The following is a 22,981-nucleotide window of genomic DNA, read 5'->3' as shown; positions in this document are numbered from 1 at the left end:
TTCACAGCGCATGTGTGAGGACAGGGAAGAAAGGACAGTGGGGAGGAGGCATCTCCCAACTGCTGCTGGGCCAGAAGAGTTGCTAAGGGCATGGCAGGCAAGCCTGCAAGATGCAGGACTTCCCGCCAGCACTGCAGCGCGGGTGCGGCACCCGTGGCCAGGGCCAGGGAGACCCCATCACAAAGCCACAATGCGTAAACTGCGTATGCCTCCGCTGAGAACATCCCCCATGGGCCAGGGCCTGCATTTACAACTGCCAAAATGCACAGGCACCAGCTACTTCGCTTCACATGCTGTTGCACTTCTTGAACACCAACACTCAGACACCATAACCAGCTGCAGTGCTTCGAAATGCGCCCTAACATGGCAACTGCGCCACTTACTTCAACCCAGCGAGGCTGGGCACGAGAGCAGCTTTAATACTGCTTCCCCTATCTACCCCTCCCCAGTGAAACAAAGCAGGGGTACAGCCCTTTGCTGAGCCCCAGGTCTAAATGCCATTCTGGATCAGTACCTGGCAGATGCATTCCAGAGAAGGGCCAAAAGAACCAACAATACCAGACTACTGAGCATAAAAGTCTCACAGGTTGGGAGAAAGAGGCATGATCAACTGGAGAACTTGGAGGACCACACTGGACCTACATGCTGGATTTGGGTGCAGGGGCTGCTCCCTCAGGGGAAAAATGCTTTCATTTTCTGCAGCTATCTTATTCATTCTTAGAAACCTGATTTGGCTTTGGAAGTAGATGTTATAAGGGACAAGCCAATACATCAGACACCAGTGCATCAGTATTACCAAGATCCACATAAAATCCCACCTTTTATTATGCCATATGGTAACTGGTTTGGATGTGTAAGATATTGAGAGCACCAAAAACAAGAAAAAGAAGGCTGAGAAAGGAACATCAATGCTGGAAAAGGGAAAGCCATACCATTAGCAATACAAGTTCATACAATGAAGTTTTCAAGTTGTTTTTTTTTTTTAAGTTTTGTTTCGGGGGTTTTTTCATTGAAATAACTGTACAAGTATTGGGAAAATTGCCATGTTTTTTAAAAAGAAAAAAAAGCCACAAGCAAAGACTCTTGTTTTTAACAGTTAAGGGGGGCAGGGGAGGAGCCAGAATGACTCATTGTCAAAGCATCTATTAGAGCGCACAATGAAAGGAGAAGCAGAACACAGCAATGGTGGAAAGAGTGCTTTGCCACACAGTAGGCGAGGAAGGGGACTAAAAGAAAACGGAGAACTACAAAACATACTCATTTGGTCGCTTTAAAAAACAGGCCTTTTTCTTTGTAGTAGTGGGGCATCTTTAGCCGCATAACTCTTCTAGCTGAAGTCTGATGCACCTTCGGGACCTTTTGGAATGCAATTCCCATCATTTCTAGCCACTAGGGTTGTCAAGGAGGGGAGCTGAACACAACACTAGGGCTTTGCGTTCTGCAAGTCAAAGCTTGTAAAGATATCCCAGTTACTTCCGGTTGATGACTTGCCTGCTTTAAGAGATGGGATGCCTCCAGGGAGAGGTAAAGCTCACTTTCTGTGCAGACAGGATTGCTGGGGTTTCTGGTACAAGGAGACATGCCTGGATGGCGACCCCAAATTGTCAGGCACAAAAAACAGAGCCTTCCCCCACCCCCAACAGGCAGGCCACTATGGAGGGAGTAAAAAGACATTCTACCTCAGCAAAGAACTAGACAGACTGACTATCTCTCTCTCCCTCTCCCTCTCACACACACACTCTCTTTTTCCTCTCTTGAAAAAAATCCTTCAGGCTTCCAGCTACTGGGGCTGAAATGTTCTTACATAGTTTTCTCTCTCTTTTTTTAAAAAAACAAACACAAAATACCCCACATTTTTCAGTCACCCCCCAACAGTCTCTAAAGTGATGTTGGTGTCAAAAGGATTCTAACAGTCGCTCTTCCAAAGTTTAATTGTTTTGTCATTTTCTAGTGCTGCCGAAGCAATGATGTTTTCCGTTGGGTGGCAGGCAGTAGAGATCACAACATCTGTTTACAAAGAAAGACAGACAGACATGCTGTTAGTTCCTGCTGCTCAGCATTTCAGGATCACCCCTTTCAAAGTGGCATGAGGACCAAGAACAGCCCCACCTGTATGCCCTTGCAGCTTCTGGACAATCTCTTTTGTTTGGAGGTTCCAGATGTAAACCAGGTTGTCCTCTGAACCAGACACAATCCACTAAAGGAGAAAAACAAATATAGGGAAAACAAGGTGACAGAGCAAAGCTGAGTACCATGCTGAACACCTGGCCAACTGAAATGGCAAATTCCCCACAGACCTTGCTACAGGGTTGAGGCCTGCTTCTCTCCCCCAGTTACCCTCGCACGGCCACTCCCACCCACACAGCCTGATCCCCCCACAGCCTGCTCACTGGTCACTCACCCGGCCCTCCCCTTGGTTCCTAGCGGAGTCCCACTATCCTTGTGTCCCTTCCTTTCCAGCCTGCTCTCCTCCGGCTGGTGAGCAGATGAATCACAAGGCACCCGCAAGGTGGGAATCACATGAACAGGAAAGCTGCTGCAGGTATTGACTGACGGCCTTCTAGGGTTTCCAGCAGGAACGTGGCGCACCCCTACCTGGAGGTGCTGGCCAGCCTTCTGAAGGGTGCTCCGTTGCCACCCCTTCCCCAAATGATGCGCTTCTGCAGCCTTTTTCCCCTCTCACTGCACACAGGTGACCCTGCTAGCTTTCCTGGCCACCCAAACCATTTCGGGGGTTCTCTGCATTTCTTTGCAACTTTCCCCACATTCTAAGAAGTCAAAAAGCCTCACCTCAATCTTGGAACTACCACCAAGAGCTTTCAATCACAATTCACAGTCACTTTGTGGCCTTCTGGCGTGTCCCTTTTCTTTTTAGCCACACCAAACAGCAGAACAAGGCCCCTGACAGCTTTCTCTTGGTGGAATTTAGCTCCCAGGCTAAAAAGGGTCCTGCACTCTTCTTGGAGTTTACATTTCCCAAATGGTGATGGCAGAACTTGTGCCTCAGCTCAAGCACTAAGTCTGCACAGGGAAGCTAACGCCTAAGCTGAAACTCCATCTCTTGCCTGCCTTTGATCCAGCAAACACGACTGACTCAAAGGACACTTGGTGCAGTTTCCTCACCCAGTGAGCAGCGTGTAACTTCAAGGTGTGGGTTTTCTGCAGAAAACTGCAACACACAGCACCCTGTTCACATGCAAAGTCAAATCCAGAAGTCCAGTCTTACGTCTGCAGGCTCAACCTCCCCAACAACAGCTTGGAAAAGAGGCCCTCACCTTTCCACCGGTGACTGAGAAATTGGCAAAGATGCAGTACTTCTCGTTCTTGTGGCCTGTGTATGTCTTTAGGCACTGCAAGGCAAAAAGATACCACAGAGGTCCGCAGGTCTGCAAGGGAGGACATTCTCAGGGATGCAAGATGGTGGGACTCTACAGAAACCACCGGGGCTCCCCGCACTGCCTCAAATGCTAGCTTGCACAGAGGGCGCATGTGACAAAAGCCCAGCCCACCCTGGTCGCATACGGAAAGCTTGGCTGGTCTAGGGAAATTCAGAACTTGGCCTCATGACCACAGTTGAGCCCCAGCAGAGAGTCAGGGCAGGGCATGTTCAGTTTGGCAAAGAGGCAGATCGAGCTTTTGCTGTAGAAGAGGAAATCTACAGCCACTTGGAACTAAAAGTTTAACTCCAAGCAAAGTGAAACTAAGGCCCTGTTTTGAAACGCTTAACAGTGCAAAAGCTCTACAGACGGCTGGGTTCTAGGCAAACACTCATGGCCTCGGGCCACAGTGTACACTGAACTGCCACCACATTTACAGAATTTCAGTCGCATGTTCAGCAGGATAGCACCTTGTTGCCCAAATAAGTGATTGGCTACATCTTGCTAGAGGGGAGGCCGAGGCTCACCTTTCCTTTGCTGTAGTCCCAAAGCTTAAGGGTGCTGCAGGGAAGCAGGGAAAAAAGGATGTTTAGCAAGTTTCCAGGGTGAATCACTCCTGCCCATCAATGGCCTGCTTCCTGTTTCTCACCTTCCCTCCTTTTTCACACAGCAGGACACCTTCCTCATCCCTCGCCCAAGGGCCAGTGCTGTCCTCCCCTCCATCCCTTCTTTCACACTGCCCCTCTTCTTCCATGCTCACTGCCTCTCCAGCCCTTGTGCCCACCCAGGATACCAGCCTTCTCCCTCAAGACTACCTGAGACCAGGGGGCGGGAAGGGGGGGCGGGGGGGCAGGGATCTTCCAGGCTTTCAGCTGAAGGGTAAACATCCTCCCCACCCAAACCCCTCCTGATCCTTCCCTCTTTCCTCAACTGCCTTATTCAAGGATGGGCTAGACATGCACTTGGTAGGCACATTGTGAGAGGAGCTGGCTAGAGTCAGGGGTCAGACTAGATGGCCCGGGAGCCCCCTTCTGACTCACCCTGTTTCTACTTTTGTGAAAGTGAATCCCACAGGTATCTTTGTTCTCTTACACTCAGCCATGGTACAGGATTTTGTATTAAGTCACTTTACCATTATTACCAAAACTGAAAACCATAAGCAACATTTCCAAGCCAAATCAAAGAGAGTGTGATTCTTCAGATGTGTTGGCCTACAATGATCATCCGTAGCCAGTGGTAAGGGATGGAAGAAGTTGCAACCTAACCCCATCATGTAAGCTTCACGCACAGGTGACACACTTGATGGATATCGTGAAGTACCATGAGATAACTAAGCCATTGGCGACACCCCTGGCAATGAAGGGAGTTGCCGTCCATCACATCTGAAGGGCTGAGCCACTTAATTAAGATGTGTTTTGTCTCTGCCCAAGTTCATATACTTGTATAGCTGACACCACAAACAGACTGGCCCTCCACAAAGTGGTCCAATGTTATATCCTCTCAACTGTAATCATTATTTTTCTTATACAAAGCAAAAACAAAACAAAAAATTCCTAGCCCTTACTTATCCAAAGTTGCAGCTAGGATGTACTTTCCATTTGGAGAAAATTTTACGAAGGACACAGGGGGATTGTCATCATCTGTGAAAGAGAGGGGGGGAGGGAGGGAGAGGGAGCACGGCTTGAGTAGAATGTCATTAGCAAGCATGCACGCGCCTTCCTGGAGTGCCACCCCAAGCATAGGAAACTCACCAATCAGTGTCTTCAAACACTGGCCTGACGCAGTGTCCCAGATCCGACTGCGATGCCAAAAGGAAAGCCACCATTAGTAAGGCAGTAAAACCCAGGCAGAAGTTACTTCCTCCCAGGACACACAGCTGCAGAAGCATCAGAACATGTGAAATTGCCTTCGGCTGAGAGAGACACTCAACCCACCTTCTCCAGGGTGGCTGAAGCCCTTGCAGCCTAAAGACGGTATTCAATTTTGCAGGCTCTCCTGTGCTCCACTGCTGGACGGAGCCAGAGGCAAAGGGGCCGGGGCCAGCTGACTGCCACTTGCTCCACCTTGGTAGAGGCATTGCAGCCTTTCAGAACAGGGCAGAAATGGCACAACGGCTGGAAAACCACTGGACAATGGCGGGGGGGGGGCAGGGACCACATGGTGTCATGCAGAAGATGGTATGTCCATAGTGGGGACCTGATGGGCTGGATTGGGATCTGAGGTTCCACACCTCTGCTCCAGTCCAATACTGTCCATGCTGGTGGCTTTCAGAGTCCTGAAGCAAGGAGTGTTTCCTTGAGTTGCTTTTAGCTGGGGATGCCAAAGGGGGATACAAGGACTTTTGCAGGCTGGTGGGCACACTTGCCCACTGAGACATAGAACAGTAGAGTTGGAAGAGGCCAAGGAGGCCATCAGGTCCACCAATCCTGGGCAGCTGCCTTTCTTTTTGCAAGTGAGAAACTACATTAGCCTTCTACAGCCAGGCCTGGAAATGATGGGAATTGTGATCCTAATGCATCTCGAGGGCACCATGTAGGGAAAAGCTGCACTAAACCTTTCAGTAAATGAATTGGAATAAACAAACTAGTCAAGATGAAGTTAAGCCTGAAAAATCCATTTCCACTGTAGAAGTGAGAGTTTATAAGCAGAAATAGACAGACTAAATGGAAAGATGCTATGCTGGGTTTCCTAAATGAATATAAAGAACCATTCCCAAGAGGAAATACTTTTCAACCATAAAGGTCTTCAGTGGTCCAGTACACTGAGCTAACCACTCTTGCAGATTAAATAAATCCCAACATGAAGACGGAGGCCCATCACATGCTGGTGGGCAACAAGCCAGGGCAAGATGTCCAGAGGCAGGCTGGACACACAGGGAGGCAACCCTGAGTGTGGCTGCAGGACTCAGTCACTGCATGAAAGCCACAGAGGCACCTCCTCTCATAAACTGACTCTCACTCATTTCAAGCTGTGTATGGTAGCTAATTTTTCCCGCAGTGCTAATGAAATGCACGTTCACATTTTCAAAGTTTCAGTTCAGGATATAGACAGGGAGAGGGGGCCGAGTTCCTGGAAAGTGGATGAGGAGGAAGATCCCTTGCCACTGATGGCGATCAGTGGTGGCTATTTTCCTCCCCACAAAAAGCTCCCAGCAAAACATATTGCCAGGAAATACAGACACTGTAGCCTTTAATGCATATTTGCATGCACAGCTATGGATGGGGAGACCCGTCAGCCACACCAGCCCACCAAGTCACTTTGCAGTAACTGCGAACTCCCAAGAATGGGCACCCAAACACTTCAGCGCACCTCTCCTTTCTCTTTCCACTTACCAAAGGCCGTCGTAGCTGCTGGATACAATCAGAGACCCATCACGGTTAAAATGCACCTGGGCAAGGAGAAACAATGTTGCACTTATGGCATACCTGCAGCGTTGAAGGCAGGAAAAGAGGTCCACTGTGTCTCGTTTCCTGTTGCTCGGTGCCAGAGTCTGCTGCCCTGCTTCAGACTTGGCTCGCATAGTAAGGAACCCATTTAAATCTGGTGGGAAGCTTAAAAGGCTTGTTCCCAACACACCGCCCAGAAGCCTTGTGGCGTCTGCACTGAAGTGCCATGCCCACCTGGAGCCAAAGCCACTGTGTGGAACACTGCACTCTGATGACCCGGCATATGGAGCAAGCACCAGTGAAACAGGATTTTCGGCCAAAATTGCCTCCCCAGCAGCTGCCGCTAAACCGAGCCACAACGGCCCACTTGCCAATGCCCCATTCACCCAGGCAGGACTCAAAGCTGGTCCCAGCACTCAGCATTTGCAAGTCCTCCACCAAAAGGACTCCAGACAAATTCTTACTCTCCTTCTCCACTTGGGGAAAGGGAAAGCACCAGCTTAAAAGGGGGACAGCATCCTCATTCACCCTGAACAAGAACTTACAGCAGAAACTGGGTCAGAATGAGCCGGCAGCGTTTTCAGGCACTTCCCGGTTTTTACATCCCATATCCTCACGCTTTCGTCAAACTGAAGAAGATGAAACAGCGGAGACATTCAGCAGCAGCAGCAGCAGCAGCCTTTCCCCTCTTCCAGGCACTCACAGGCCTCACTGATTGTAAAGCGCTCCTGTTCATAAAAACAGGCTCCAAACAGCCTGCCATACCTGAAGCACCAGGAAGGAGGGCTCCTCGCACTTCCTTAGACCTTCCCAGATGGAATGAGGACAAGACTCACGGCTTGGCTCAGACTTGCCTCAGACTGCAAAAGCAAATCTACTGCAAAGGATGCAGGGAAACGCCTATCAAACCCATCTCTTTGTTGCTTCTGCCCCTCCCTCTATGCAAACTTCCTCTAAATTGGTGCCCTTCAGACTGGTTGGATTATAAACACCCGGCATCCCCCAACCAGATACAAGTTGTAATCCAGCACACCTGGAAGGTACCAGACTAGGAAAAGCTGCATCCTGCAGGTGTCTTGCAGACCATGCAAGCTGAAGCTAAAATGGAAACAGCCAGAGGAGGGAGGAGCCTTTCTACTTCCCTGCCTAAGAACATCAGGGCCTCCTCATTCACACCCCGCTCCTCTCTCCAGGTTCCAGGATAGTTAACACCCCATAGGAAAGCAGTGCAACACATTTTAGTTTTGAAACACTTGGCCAGCCTGAGGTCTGAGAGGAAGAAACAGGGGCTAGCTTTAAATGCCTTCTGAAAAACTTACCTGACCAGTACAGGATAATACACCTGCTCTGCTCTCACAGTCTTGTCTTTAATGGTCTATGGTTTTGTTTTGTTTTTATATGACTGTATTTTATCTTTAACTGCACTTTTAAAGTGAACCTCTCGGAGGCTTTAATGTCTTAAGCAATATAGAAGTGTGATAAAAAATAAACAGCAACCCTAGAACTACAAAAGACACAGTAAAACACAATAAAACCCCCACTCGAACCATCGCGACTCATCTGAACAAATTAGCAGCCTCCTCCTGCTTCTGGCAGGGGCGGTGGCGGCCTTTTCACTTGGACTGCGGCCAGGACATACCAAGCTGGGCAATGCCTGTTCTTGCTTTCGAGCAAGCGGCAGGATGGCAGTCCAAGTGGAGGTTCGGCATCTACATTCAACATCTGGCAGATGCTTGCTCTGCCTAGCTTTTCTTCTTGGAGCAGGCATCTTAAATAGAAATGACCTGAGGTCTTGAAGCAAAGATTGGCTTACTTTTCAGCTTAATTTCACTGAAGTTTCTTGGCACAATCAGCAAGGGTGCAACCCCCTGTGAGTCTGGACAAAAAACAAGTCTACAACTCCCGGTATGCCCCAGCCAGCATAGCAGCAAGCTGAAGGCAAGGCTGGGGCATGCTGGCAGTTGCAGACCTGTTCTTTACACAAAGTGGCTGCCGAATGAACCCATGAATCTGCCTTTATGGAAGAGGACAGTGTTTCACTCTGTCAGGGTTGATGGGGCTTCTCTCCGCAGATGCTCACCCACCCACATTCTGGAAGGCACCTGCTTTCACTATGACAAAAGTTATTCATTACAGCCAGGCTGGGCTCTCTTTTTACTGCTGTGAGCTGGTTTGGGGGGCCATCATTGCCACAGAAGTGGAATAAAATCTTGGTAAATGAGAAATAAAGGCCACCCTGCTGGCTTAAAAATAAGCCTTCCATAGAGAACACCAGGGCACGTGAAGTTCCATGGGGTGATGCTGTTTTTAGAAGCTCACATTCTGATGGTGATAGAAAAGAAGAGGGACACCCAAACCATGGAATAAAACCAGCTTTCAAACAAAGTTAAATGAAGTGAGAACAAACTTTAACCATCAAAGTAAGAGGGCAGTGGACGTGGGAGAGACAGTGCAACAGCAAGATGGGGTGCGTGCACAGACCATTCGGAGTGTTAGATGCCAGAGTTCATCCACACAGGATGGACAGATATGTGCAAACCGCCCCAACCAGATGCCCCTAATCTGCATGGCAGAAGCACTAAACAAGCATGACAGGGCAGAGGCAGCAGAGGCATCCTCATGGCACCGTGGCTGCTCCACTTCTGACCCCGTGGCCAGGGAGAGCGCCCCTGCTGTCACTGCCATGCTGGCTGCGGAGGCCTGCCAGGCCAGCTCCATCAGCACCTGCCTCCTGAAACAGACTGTGGCGTTCCAGCAGAACTGTGCCAACCATTTTCTGTCTGACAAATGGAGATGAGGTCGACCAACAGCCTCTCCCAGAAAAAGCACGTGTGCTTACCGAACCTGAGACGATGAGGTTTGACTGAGGGTTGAAGTTGCAACAGAACACATAGTTGCTGTGCCCTTTCAGGGTCTTTAAGCATTTTCCCTAAAAATGAACAGAAACAAAACAGTTGCACATTGCTGGGCAAGGATGCAGGTTGGAAACTCAGCTGTTCTCATGCCACCTTGAGAGGAAAGTAGTCTGTCTCAGCTCCCCAACTGCAGTTCGGGAGCGACAGTCTCTCTAACAATGTCTCACATACAAATTAGAGCCACCAAGGAAATTTGCCTGACAACTGTTACAGGGCAGGAAAAAGGGTAGCCTTCTTCATGCCCCCAACATTCACTTGTGGAATCCCACTTGCCCCAGTAGCTGCAGGTATGGGAACTGGCCAGAACAGCATGGAGATCTGTTTCCACAGGCATTCTAGTCACCTGGGCCCAGGATGCTGTGATAGGCAGGTGCAGGGTGGCTGCTTTTGGGCCCCGCTGGTGGGCTTCCAAGGCATTAAGCCTGCTGCTGATGATGATGATAATGAAGAAGATGACGACAACACTGGACTGGGCCAATCTGCCTGTGACCTAGCAAGATAATTCTTGCAGTTCCTATGTAAAGATGATTAACTTCCTCTGAGGAACAGTGCGCTTTCTTGGAGCACTTGCCCAGCTTTAACACGGGCCAGAAAGCATTCACAGAGCCCCTCGCGCATGACTACCCCGGAGCCTGGCAGCCTCGAGGGCCAAAAGGCTGGATTCTCCCCTTCTCCCCCAGTGGCACCATGCTTCTCCCCACCTCTGAAATGGAACCTGCTGCCAATGCTGTTGAATGCACTGCAACTGTGCAACCCACCATGACATTATAAGCAAACAAGAAACACAAAGAGCGCCTGCATTGTTTTGAAAGGGATTCTGAATTCAGACACGGCACATGATCTGCACACATTCTGCATTCTTCCAAAAACACTGAGTGGTATGTAGCAAGTTCACGAATACTGGCAGCGCATGAAAGGGCCCATAACGAAAAAGGGGCCTGCAGTCCCAAAGGGGGAAAGAGCAAAACCAGGGGAAGCCTGCTTACATCTGGAGGATGTCATCTCACAGCCAGTTTCCACTTTTCTCCCATGAGCATGACAAGTTGAAGAGATCAAAGACCCATCCAGGACATTAGTGGCGCCCCCTACAGGACTCTCCAAGTGGGAGATGACAGCAGCCAAGAACAAGAGCTAAGAACCATGTATCAGTTTCCAGGATGCTTGAATCAGCAATGAAATATACATTGTTAAACAAAGCACTCATTCAGGGGTAAGTTTCAAAGCAATCCCATCAAAAAATAATAAAACCACAGAGCTAAACAAAACCACCTCCTGGTTTTTAGAATACACTGTCTTGCGTTCATTCAGCGGAAGGAGGCCGGCCGGCCGCCCCTGTGCTCACTGGACAGTGCGGCATCACCTGGCTTCTACCAGCTTTATGCTGAGGACATCACCTCCCTCAACCAATGCTAACACAAGGGATCTTGTATCGATCTCTTTTGCCCGACAAAGAACATGCAACATTAAAACAAATACAGATTGAGAAAGATGCCATAGGCAAGCTAGATATAAATGGAGGTAATTCTTTTAAAGGTTTAATCTGGCCCATACTTCCCACGAAAAGACTCAAGATGTCCCTGCACACTAAGCAGAGAAAGCTAAAGGAATTGTGATTTAAATCTCCTAAAAACCAAGTCTGTTTTTAGTTGGCCAGGGCACCCTTTCTTAATATATACATCACACTAGAATCAAATTAAATCTTTCCAAGAAAGGTATGTCAATAAATTGACGAAAGTAATTGCAACAAAACATCTTACCGAGCTCACATCCCAAATTTTGAGGGTTTTGTCATCTGAGGCAGAGACAAGGAGGTTTGAATCAGATGACCAAGCAACATCAGAGATCCCCTGCAGTAGAGAAAATGCATCACGATTAGAATGTGCCTGTCTGCACTAGTTTAATTAGCATGTTGTATATATACAATATCTGGGACAAGGTGGCTGAATTTGGACTGCAAATGAAATGCTCCTCCCTGTCCAAAGCCCCCTGCTGGCCAAACCGCTCCCTGAGATGCTTGCCTGTGGCATGCAGGGAGCTCTGGGTGCAGGGTGCATTCAAAAATATGACACCTCCTTGCAGGCTAAAGCTGAACTGTCTAGCACACTGCCCCTTCACTCTGCATCCTGTGCAGACCAACTCCAGTCCTATTTACACCACTCCGTTCAAGTTTTGACCAGACCGGTTTCATTTCCATGCTTTATCATGCAGCTGGAAAAGATAACCAGCTAAGCTGCCATCCCAGGGCCTCCCTGTCATGGCTCTGGTAATGCTCCCTTCCAGAGAAGCTGCTTGCCAGCCACACATGCCCCTCAGGCAATCCCGTATCTGTGCAGTGGTTTACTTATGCATTTATTACATTTCTATCCCATACATTAGTTAGGGTGGCTCTCTGGGCATCATACAAAATATAATAGCAAAAACTATTATACCAGACATATTAATAAACAATAACAGAAATGAAATACATTAAAACCCAACAAGAAAATCACACAATAATCACCATCAATGAAACCAAGGCACAGCAGCAGTAAAATCCAATAAAAACCATATAAAATTTCTTTAAAAGTATTTCAACTATTAAAATAGTGGGCAAATAAAAAAGGTCTTTGTCTGGAGCTGAAAGGAGAGAAGGTGCCAGGCAAACCTCTTCAGAGGGCTGGCTCCATAGCCAGGGTGCCACAGGAGGCCCTTTCCCTTGTAGCCACCCTCTTTGTTTCCTTCACGGGGGGTTCTCTGAGGACCTCGGATTATGATCTTAGGGTCCAGGTGGCACTTACAGGAAGAGGCACTCCTTTACATAGCCTGGCCCCAGGCCATTCAGGGCTTTAAAAATCCACTTGCTAAATGGCCCGCATTTCAACTGGTAGCCAATGAAGTTAACAGAAGACTGGCATTATATGCTTGTATCAGCCAGTCCTCTCAGCAGCCCCACTGCTGCACTCTGGACCAACGGAAGCTGATGACCCATCCTCAAAGGCAGCCCACACAGAGAGCGTCACAATAATCCAAACGAAAAGTTGCCGGAGCATGGATTACTGTTGCTGGGTGGTTTCAACTCAGCATCAAGCACCTGAACAAGGCCATTAGCAGGTCCGAACGATGCACTCACCAGTTTGTGTCCAGATATTGTTTTTTCAAACTTGCCATCATAGGCCCCCCAAATTTTAATCAACTTATCAGCAGCTAAAGAAAAAAGGAGAAGGCTCCAATGTGAAAAGACGCAGTTTATGAACAAGGCTTTTTCACCACTCCTGCCTTCCCTGCATGTCTTTTGCTTCCCGATGACAGATACCACAGCACCACGCTCGGTATGTCCGGAGCAAGGTTCTGGGACTCCCTGCTTCTGCCCACCTCCATCTGGCTCCCCCTGTGCCCTGCCCACCTCTGCAGCAGTATTCCAACATGGCCAGGTAGGAGAGCTTGGTGGGCATGGACACAGCAAAGCCCGCCTGCATTCAGCCACACTTTGTTCTGCTCATGCTACAAAAGAGTGGGTCGCAGGGGGGCTCGCATCCACCAATGCTTCTATCGGAAAGGCAGGGAAATCAGAACTTGGGGCTCACTGCAACTGGACGCCCAGTCCCCATACCCATAACATGCAGGGACACACAGGCCTTCAACCATCAACTGTCCTGTAGGAAGGACTTGGGGAAAGGGGGCAGATAAGGAAACATTTGATCTGTTTCCAGCTGCATTCTCCTACCCTTGCAGGGGTCATCCAGGCCCAAGGGATGCATCCTGATGACTTTCAAAACACCTGTCCTTACTGCTTACCAAGCTTTTATTGTCCTTATGTCACTCACAGCCACCTTGATGCAATGACCATCTTGAAAGTCACCATGTAAAAAGGGTAATCAATGAACAATTGATATCTTCTCCCTTCCCTAGACCAGCCTTCCCCAAATTGGAGACGGCCAGATAGGCTGAACTGGGCCTCCCTCCTGAAACGCTCAGCCCTGGGCTGTGGGGATCCTGGGCACTGCAACCCAACCCACCAGGGCAGCTCTGGGCTGCAGGCCAATGCACAGGACCAGGTGAGGCATGCTGGGAGCTTTCTGCTTAAACCTGCACAGAACTGCACTCCAATCTAGTAATTGAAGATCTGCTAAAAGGTAACAATGTATAAGCTAAATAACAAGATCTTAACAGATATTTACATCCCATGCCACATAATATTTATCTCAAGGCATATTATCTCATAATATTTATTTCAAGCTGACAATGTACACTTAAGCACAACATTGTAATTATAAAAGGAAATACACAAAAAGAAGCAAGTAAAACAGCAAAGTAAAATGCTTAAGTACCCTACCACATTATCTTAGAATCCACATTATTCAAATGCTTAGGGTGCAATCCTGTGCCAGCTTAAACAGGAAAAAGTCCTATGGCAGTGGAAGGAGAGAGAAAGGCAGCCCTCTCAACCAGTATTGCAGTACCAGACACTTACAAGAACTGGCCAGCCACTCCCCGTTGGGACTGAATTTTACCGAGGAGACAGCTTTCGTATGTCCTGCCAAGGTGAACTTCAGAGCATAGTTTGGTTTTACAGGTGCGGGCTGAGAAAAAAGAACAACAACAGAGAAATAAACACTTCAAGTGCTACATACACCACTTGAGAAGCATCAAGCCCCTGTGAGGCACCAAGGGGCTTCCAGGGTATGGCCACATCCCAAACAACCTGTTTTCTCTAATCCCAGGCAGGAGGCAGCAAGCAAAAGCTGATCTAGTCCCTATTATGTTGCATTTGACTTGATGAGCTCCAAGATGTGCAGGCATTTTGTTGGATGGTAAGAGCAGGCATTCTGGGCCAGGACAAGGGTCCATCTCATCCCAGATGCTGCTTACACAGCGGCCAACCATCCACAGGACACACACAAGTTCAACACATCGCCCCCAAGTCCAACACATGCCCCACTCACATTTCTTGGTAACGGGCACGCGGTCATAGTGCCTTCAATGTTGGAGTTAAGAGCCACCGGAAGTAACTGTTAATGGCCTTCTCCTCCATGAATGTGTCTGACCCCCTTTTAAAACCATCACCACATCTTGGAGCAGTGAAATCCACAGTTTAGTAAGGCACTGTGTGAAGAAATCCTTTATCTACTGGACTCTTTCACGATTTAGCTTTATGAGATAACCCCGTTGGTTTCTAATATCATTAGAAATGAAGACAATGCTCTCTGCCTCTCCCCCACACCTTCTCCACACCCAGCATCATTCTGTGCACTTCTCATCCCTCCCTTCCCTTGCCTTTTTTCAAAGCTGAACAGTCCCAGAGGTGGCCACCTTTCCTCACAGATGCTTGCTTCAGTCCCTCCAACATCACAGTTGCCCTCCTCAGCACCTCTCCCAGATCTGCAGTATTCTTTTTAAAATGCAGTGACCACAACCTCACATATCTGATTGGTGTATCACCAGAAAACATTGAATTTGCCACCACAAGACGTAGAACAGATGAATTAAAAAACAGTCTTAAAGGTTCATGAAGAAGTGGTCTACTGATGGCCTTTGCTATGAGAGCTAAATGAAGCCTCCATGACCTGAGGCCATACACCTATGAACACCAGATGCTGGAAAAGCCAAGCAGGCCTGTCCACTGTGTTGCAAGGTTGTACTAGCTGACAAACTGTGCTAAGCGCAAAATAATGGACTAAGCTGAACCCCGATGCAGCACAGCATGCTAGGTATGCATGAGTTTGGGCTTATCAGCAAGCCTGTTGAAGTATTCTTGCACATATCTAGACAGGAAAAGGTCCTACAACTCCCAGCATTCTGCAGCAAGCTGGGAGTTGTAGGACCACTTCTGCTTAAACATGCTCTGGACTGCACCTTTAACTGAGGCAAATACAGAACTGGCTCGGCAGCAGCTCAAGAAAGCAAAAGGCATCTTTCTAATAAGCATTCAGAAAAGGTATTGGTTGTGTAGTAGAAAGGTTAACATCTGATGAGGTAACACATATTGGGATTGATGTACCAAGGGCAACTGTCACTCCTACTACCGCACTGAAACCACATGTGAAATACTGTCCACCACATGCAACAACCATCAAGCAAAGTTATGTGAATTCAGCAAAGATGCTGAACCCACAGAATCCAACAGACTCCATATCTCAAGAGCTGAGCGCAGCTCTGGGTGCAGCTGGACTTGCAGACAAAATGAATTTCCAGAAACCTCACACCCACCTTGCTCTGATTGGTTGAAGAAGAAGGTGTTGATTGTGCTTTGGTGGATTCTGCATCAGGTTTCTTCTCCTCTGTTGCCATGGCTCTGGAAGCGGACAGGCCAGGACTCAGGCGCTTCAAGAGGTGAAAGAGCACACTGTTTCGAAAGGAGGGTGTCTCCCACTCAAGAGGAAAAGAGAGGGAGAGGGGCCATTTTACCCCTGCAATACTAAGCAGCAGCAACCTGACACACCTCACCCACATCTTGAATTAGAACTGGTGCAGGCTGCATTTCGCACACAGCACAACACAGTGAAGCCTGAGGAGCAGCATCCTGTTCCCCACAGGAGTCTGCAGAAACTTCTGGAAAGCTCCCAAGCAGGTGGGCAAGTGTTGCCCCCATGGGATACTTCGCCTGAACATGGTGATTCTATCAAGCCATCATGGCCATTGATACATCTCTCCTCTTCCTCTGTGGATTTGCTTAACCCTTTCTGAAAACCATCAGTAGGAGTGGCCATTACATGACCTTGTGGAAACTGAAGCTGCACCAAGTTGAGGCTGCTTTCTCTCTCAAAGCAAGCACTATAAATATGCGCTGGGTACCTCTACCTGTGTGGAAGGAAAGGGCTGGAATATGTTGCATTCAAGGAATACACAATTTCCAATAAAATGTTAATGCAGAAAGAATGCACTGTGCAGATTAGGTCTCTTTTGTCTGCAGATTCTGGATAATCACATTCCTCACATGGCATCAAGCTCTTGAGTGTGACATAACTAGAACACTGCCTTTCTCCACTCCCCATCTAGTTTTACCAGCCTTTATGAAAACTTTCCCAATCCAGTGCTTTCCAGATTTGCTGGGACCCCAAGTACCATCACTTCCATTCAGCATGGCCAGTGTCCATGGTTGAGAATCTTGAGTTGCAGCCTAATGGGCTTGGAGGGGGCCAGGGTAGGAAAGGCTCCTGAACCATGTCACTGTCCTGTTTTTGCTTCCTACAATCAGAAACTCCTACATGCAGCATTCTCCCACAAGGAAGGTTTCCCTCCTCCCCCACACACATCGAGAAGACCCACAGACTGGGCAGGACTTTGTCATCACAGCACAGATCAAACAGGAAGAAGCAAAGGCAGAGCAACAGAGACATGCAGAAGTAAAGCAAGTGACTCAGCTATGCACAAATTCTGTCTCAGGTTGGGCTGGATCTTTCAGCATACAACTTGTAGCTGACCAATGACATGATCAAGTCGAATTTAAGAGTCTGAATGAAAATCAGTGGGAAGTAATTAAGCATGTAATTTCTACTCAAATCCTACGGATATAAATATCATGTGCTTAACTTGGGATGGATCATGTCCTGATGCACAGTTTGGAAATTACTGTTATATATACACCAGGATGATTTTAGCCTGCCAACAATGGTCAAACAGACAATAGTTTAAAACTTGCCTAATTCCTAATTTCTATAAAACCCAAGAAAGAGAATGGAGAATTGTGCCTAGAACCCAAATGATTCTAGAAGTATACGGATCCAAACTGTTTTACTGAAATAATTTTCAATTATCTCATTCTGCCCATTTGACTCTTGTCTATTTGAACAATTAAGAAAGTTTTTCCACTAGCTTAGTATCCTTTTTTTGTTCAATCCATCTTATTTACTGGTATCAGTACTCAGTAGGCCAGGAAGCTTAAAGGCTGCAGTAGATCCTCATGGATACAGATCCAAGAAAAACCTCAAAAGTTTGGGATCTAGCAGAAAGGGGAGGTCATCGCTTCAAGGCTTATGTCCTCTTGCACCAATCATTTTTCCATTATATCCATCACACCATTTGGGAGCAGGGGGAGCAATCAAGAGGTAAAATCTAAGTACCCTTTCCACACCTGTGAAAATAGGTGAAAACAGAATGCAAAGTACTTAAAATTCTGTGAAGGATGGTGTTAAACTGAGGGGCAAGTCAGCACTCTTGGCCACTATAAAAGCAGCCTTCTGGATATAAGATGCTGGCAAACATCACAGAGAAAGGAAAAGGTGTTGTTGGGAAATGGATGCAGGAGGTGCAAGGGTTAAATTCACCCCCAGACTGTATGCCATCTCATAATGAAAGAGAGCAGGAGTCTCTCTAGCATTTGCTTCAGCAAATGTTCATTTTCTACAGTCGGCTCTGCAACAAATGCAAACAATAAAATACTGCACTTGTAATTCCAGGAAAATGGAGCTGTTGCTGCATTGGAAACTATCTCACTGCAGCAAGACCAAAAGAAGTTCTTGCTCGGGCAAAGATGGGCTCTGAGGTATGTTGGTGATGCCCTTGGAAATCTCCAGAGGGAGATCGGAGCTTTCACGCCCAGCAAAGAACCCATCACCCTCCCCCATGACTTGTAAATGCATAGTTTATCCTGCTACACAAATGAGCACATTCCCCTTATCCTGCATAATTTATACATGCTGCAGAAGTGAGCTTCTCCCAGTGCAGATTTTTAATAAAAAATACAACTAAGTGTATAGTTGGACCCTTAGAGGTCAGTAATTACAGAATAACCTTGCTAATGCGAACAGTTTTTGTAGCAGTCCATTTAGGAGCACTGGCAGCAGGCACGTGGCTTCTACTACTTACGCCTATTGAGGTATAAGGGTTGGGCCCAGAATCAGCATTCCTGAGACCTCATGGAAGATTTCTGCCTGTTTGTGGGGACTTCTGCCAACAGTGCAGATCACCCCCTTTTATGGGGTATCTTGACTATGTGTAGCATTTCTCAGCAGCTGAAAGGGGCAGGCAGAGATGGCCACCTCCGTCAGCACAGTCGATACAGGTGAAAACTGGATCCAACCCTAAATGTACAATGCCAGTGGGAAGTCTTGGGCAGTTGTGGTGGGAAGAAATAGAGAATATGAAGTCAAAGTGGGGAGATACAACCAATGCCAGCTAGAGCTAAATATCAAGACAAAATCCTATGCCTACTTCAGCAAAAGTCCCACAGCATCACACCCTTCCAGCCACACCTTAGAAAAAGGGTCCAAACAAATATGGGATAGTGCCTTAAGAAAACAAAATATTGAGGTTGATAGGCTTCAAAGAGTTCCAGTCAGAAGCCCCCATTTCTCCATCTGTCACTTCTAACCCCCTAAAGGGAGGAACAGCCTTCCCATCAATCCAGCCCCACAACTGACTGAATTCTGCAGCCAAGAACCAGTGCCCAGGTTACCTGTATTCTTTTTCCCTTCCAACTCCTTTTCCTTTTGTGCTGTGTCTTTTAGACTGGTTGGCCCACAAGCAGAAATTGTTTTGCTTTTACTCTGTTCTTTAGAAGCCTTTAGGGTTGAAAGCAGAGTAAAATGCTTTAAAGAGACACACTCTGCCTTGAATTCTATGACATAAATACACTACACAGGTGTCAGTAATTGCTCCACCACCTTTTCCTGCAACTGGCAGCATTGAGAAGCAGCTCCTAGGCATAACTGGCATAGCGGTGCACCCCCACCCTTACCCCTCTTGCTGCTCAAGAGCCACAGCAGTGGCGGAGGACACACTTCGCCTGCAAGAGATCCCCCAGGAGTGAATCCTGCCCCCATACATGCAGGCAGTGCTGAGGGAGAACAGCGCAGGCTTGACTCAAGCCAAGAGTTTGCAGTCTATATTCACTGACACTATCCTCAAATGAGCAGCAGAGCTCCCACGGTGCATGGGGGAGGCCCTTGTGCTGAGATGCTAAGACAAACAGAGCAGCTGAATATTAGTCTTTTCATAGTCTAAATCCTAGCATTGCTCTAATTAATATTACTATTATTTCTCATTTTTCCCTGTTGCAAGAAACCCAAAGGGGCTCACATAATCCTCCTATTTTATCCCCACAACCATGCTGGAGGGTAGGTGGGGCTGAGAGCCAGTGACTGGCCCAGAATCCTCCAGTGAGTGTCCTGGCCAAGGGGAAGATCCAACTTGTGTGTCCTCAGTCCCAGTTCAGCAATGTAATCACTTGCCACACTGCCTCCATGGTAATGCCTATCTGGTCAGCTTTCAAAGTACCACAATTAGTGCGGCAACATATAGGTACGCGAGGGGGTGTCATGTGGAGGTGGGTAGAGACCTGTTTTCCCCTGCAGAATGCACTCCAGTGGAGCAAAGCTCAGGGAATCAAGGTTCAGTTTGGATACCAGGAGGTACTTCCTGACAGTTAGGACCCCTCCAGTACGGAATGGGCTTCCACAGGTGGTTCAAGCCCCATCAGTGAGGGTGTTCAAGGATAGGCTAGACATGCACATGGTGGACATGTCATGAGCAGAGCCAGTTGGAGCCATCAGACTAGATGGCCCAGGAGGCCCCTTCTGGCTCGCTCTCTTTCTATGTTTCTAAATTCGGATTACGATCACAACATATCGTAACTTACCAGTGCTGCATCAGCATCTGCTTTGTAAGCCACCGAGCGCAGCAGGAAACATGGAAAGCAAAGAAGCATACCCAGAAGAGGCCAGTCCTGAGTTCCACCCCGGCAGCTTAGCTGCTGCTGTGGAGGCAACCTCTGAGCTGTGTCTGGCCACTGCACGAGAAGCAGTGCTACCATGTCTCCACCAGGATGTTTTAGAAAGAATGGCGAGGAGGGCCTCCCTAGTCCTCAGGGCTGGCACACATGCACTTGAAAGAATGGGAGACATGAAGTGGCTCCTCCTCCCACCCACTCCACCTTGTGTCCCCAAGTGACCGCCCACAAGAGATGTGGAACTACAACTCCCACCAGCCCCACCCAGCCTGGCCACAGAAGAGAGGAGCTGGCGTCTGTGGGTGACATGAGGCCGGTGCAGGCAGAACTGGCCAGGCCCTCCATGGCACCACCTCTTCCTCCTCCAACAGGGCCATGCTGCTCTTGAGGCTGCAAGTGCCTTAGCAAAGAGAACTGCAGGGCATAAGTGCTCCAGCCAAGGACCACATCGTCTAGGGAGAAGGGGATAATGGGAGCTGGAGTCCAGCGGTCATGCTGGCTCAAGGGATGATCGGAGCTAAGCCAGTCCAAGCGGCCTGGGGAATGATGGAAATTGTGGAGCGCACAAGGTCCTCACGCTTTCTTCTGCCCCCACCCCACAATTAAGCTGCCCCGCTCCGAGGCACCGGGCTGGAGTCCAAGGGCCATGTTAGTTGGGGGAGCGATGGGGGTTGGAGCCAAAGCCTCCCAGAGGGCTCTGCGCAGGGAGAAGCTGAAAGTTATAACACGGACGAGGAACACGCGCTTTTCTCCCTTCTCGCAAAAGGCCACCCTGCCCTCAAAGTACTGGTAGATCATAGGTGTTGCAGTCCAAGGCAGCTGCCGGGGGAGGGTATGCTGGGAGTTGTAGTCGCAGCTGCTGGCACGAAAGGACGGACCCTCCAGCCGCCGTGGGTCCTTCCCTCACTCACCTTGAAAAGGGGGTCCCTCCTCTTCCTCCGGCTCCCCGGGTGGGGGTCCTCTCCTCCTCCTCGTGAGGCCGCGCGGGTGGGGAGGGGTGGGGTGGGGGAGAACCGAGGTGCAGCAAGCTTCGCGCAAGCGCACTCGAGGGACGCGGCCAGGCGCGGGAGCGCCTCAGAAGAGGCCTCCTCGCGCTCTCTCCCTGGGCGCGCAGGCGCTCGCCGCCTCTACCTCTCCCGCTCCCGGCGCGCGCGCAGAAACGCCAAGTACGGTGCCCCCAAAGGGATAAAAAATGTAGAGAGCGAGGAAACGCTCGCTCCGCTTCTCGCCTCGCCGCCCGCGCCTCCCTCACCAGCGCACGCGCAGCAGCTTGGCTACGGTGCCTCTTGGGGCCAAAAGCAGCTCAGGCTGCGAGCAGCAAGGAACGGAGACGTAACCACAATCCTAGGGAAGGATGGCCCCGAGGGCGGAGCAGAGGAGAGCGCCCGCTCGGCGAGGAGCGCTTGTTACGGCGCGCTCAGAGGGCCAAAAAGGGGACTTGGCGAAGCGGGGCCACTCGCGCTCCTCACAGAGCGTCTTAAAGGGGCAGAAGTGGGACTGCCATTGCGTAGCACGTAGCGAACGGTAATTCCAGGCTTGTTTTGACAGAGAAAAAAACACCTTCCCACATCCTTCTCCTTTTCTCCTGCGGACCGAACACTCACGAGGATTAGAGACAAATCCAAATTGGCGGGCCTCTCAAGATGTGGTCAGCGGGGCGCCTCATCGCGGGCTTCCTCCCATGGCCTGTGCCAGACCAGCTGGGCTTTTCCATGGTGATGAATACCATGGCTAGAGCGTGTTGAGGCAGGTAGGGCACACTTCGCAAGCCATGGCACTGCCATCCTCCGAAGTGCAGGCAGGCGTTCCCCAGATGGCCAAACCTCAGAGCCTGGAGCAGCTTGGCATAAATGAACTGCAGGTCTGTGGGTAATGATGTTCTAATTGGGTGGATGTGGGCTGTGTCAAGAAAGACACCAGAGAGGCCAATCAGACTGATGCTGAAACATCTGGACGACGTGCAAGGAAAGAAGCCACCCTCACTGGTGAGTGCAGCTTGGGGCCAGGGTATCTAAAAAAGCGTCTCTTCTCATATGACCCACCCGCCATCTTAGATCTGCGGCTGAGGCCCTTCTGAAGCAACCTGCTCCTCAGGAAATTTTCTTTATTTATTTATTTAGATTTTTTTTTTAGCCTGTCCTATACAATCCAATTGTCCCAGGACAGCTTACAGCATAAACAAACGATAAATACATAACAAGCAAAAAATACAATAACGAATGAGGGTGGTAACACGAAGAAGGGCCTTTTCTGCAGTGGCACCTTGACTTTGGAAAAAGCTCCTCCAAGAGGTTCACCTGGCACCTTCCTTACAGTCTTTTAGGCACCATTTTTGTTTTGATGGAATTTTAATTGTTAACTTGTTTAAGTAGCATTTAACTGTGGGAATGTCATTATACTGGTTTTAATGTCTTTTATTTGTAATTGTTTTATTTTGTATTCTATTTTGTATTTTTTTTCTGCTGTAACACACCCAGAGAGCCCTATGGCTATTGGGGTAGGTTAGAAATTTAATGAGGAAGATGATGTGAGCTTTCTCTTTTAGCCACCCTTTTTGCCCAAACTAAACGACACATTTTGTACAACCATCTCCATTGTGACTATGCACCAAGCAAAGGGATCCCACTGTGCTGGACAAAGTAATTTCGTTCTTCCATC

At 48.7% G+C, this 22,981-nt stretch overlaps 1 protein-coding gene across 4 annotated transcripts; it reads right to left on the bottom strand.

Annotated features, from left to right (window-relative positions):
* Positions 1-792: 792 nt before the first annotated feature.
* WDR5 (WD repeat domain 5) lies at positions 793-21,425 on the bottom strand. Of its 4 annotated transcripts, XM_044453034.1 has the most exons (15): positions 21,235-21,251; positions 19,052-19,157; positions 15,865-16,026; positions 14,129-14,237; positions 12,788-12,861; positions 11,436-11,525; positions 9,603-9,692; positions 7,309-7,392; positions 6,710-6,765; positions 5,129-5,175; positions 4,942-5,017; positions 3,905-3,938; positions 3,276-3,350; positions 2,110-2,197; positions 793-2,007 (listed from the first exon to the last, which is right to left on the bottom strand). In XM_044453034.1, the coding sequence occupies exons 3-15, from the start codon at positions 15,943-15,945 to the stop codon at positions 1,907-1,909; spliced, it is 1,005 nt and encodes a 334-aa protein (XP_044308969.1). In that variant the 5' UTR covers positions 15,946-16,026; positions 19,052-19,157; positions 21,235-21,251; the 3' UTR covers positions 793-1,906. The 4 variants fall into 4 exon arrangements, with proteins under 4 accessions (XP_044308969.1, XP_044308970.1, XP_044308967.1 ...); XM_044453035.1 differs by lacking the exon at positions 19,052-19,157 and having other exon boundaries at positions 21,235-21,425; XM_044453032.1 differs by having other exon boundaries at positions 15,865-19,157; positions 21,235-21,250.
* Positions 21,426-22,981: the final 1,556 nt, after the last annotated feature.

Source organism: Varanus komodoensis, unplaced genomic scaffold, assembly GCF_004798865.1.
Source record: "Varanus komodoensis strain SLA01 unplaced genomic scaffold, ASM479886v1 scaffold77, whole genome shotgun sequence".
Classification (NCBI taxonomy): Eukaryota; Metazoa; Chordata; class Lepidosauria; order Squamata; family Varanidae; genus Varanus; species Varanus komodoensis.
This window is presented reverse-complemented; position numbering and strand designations above follow the sequence as displayed.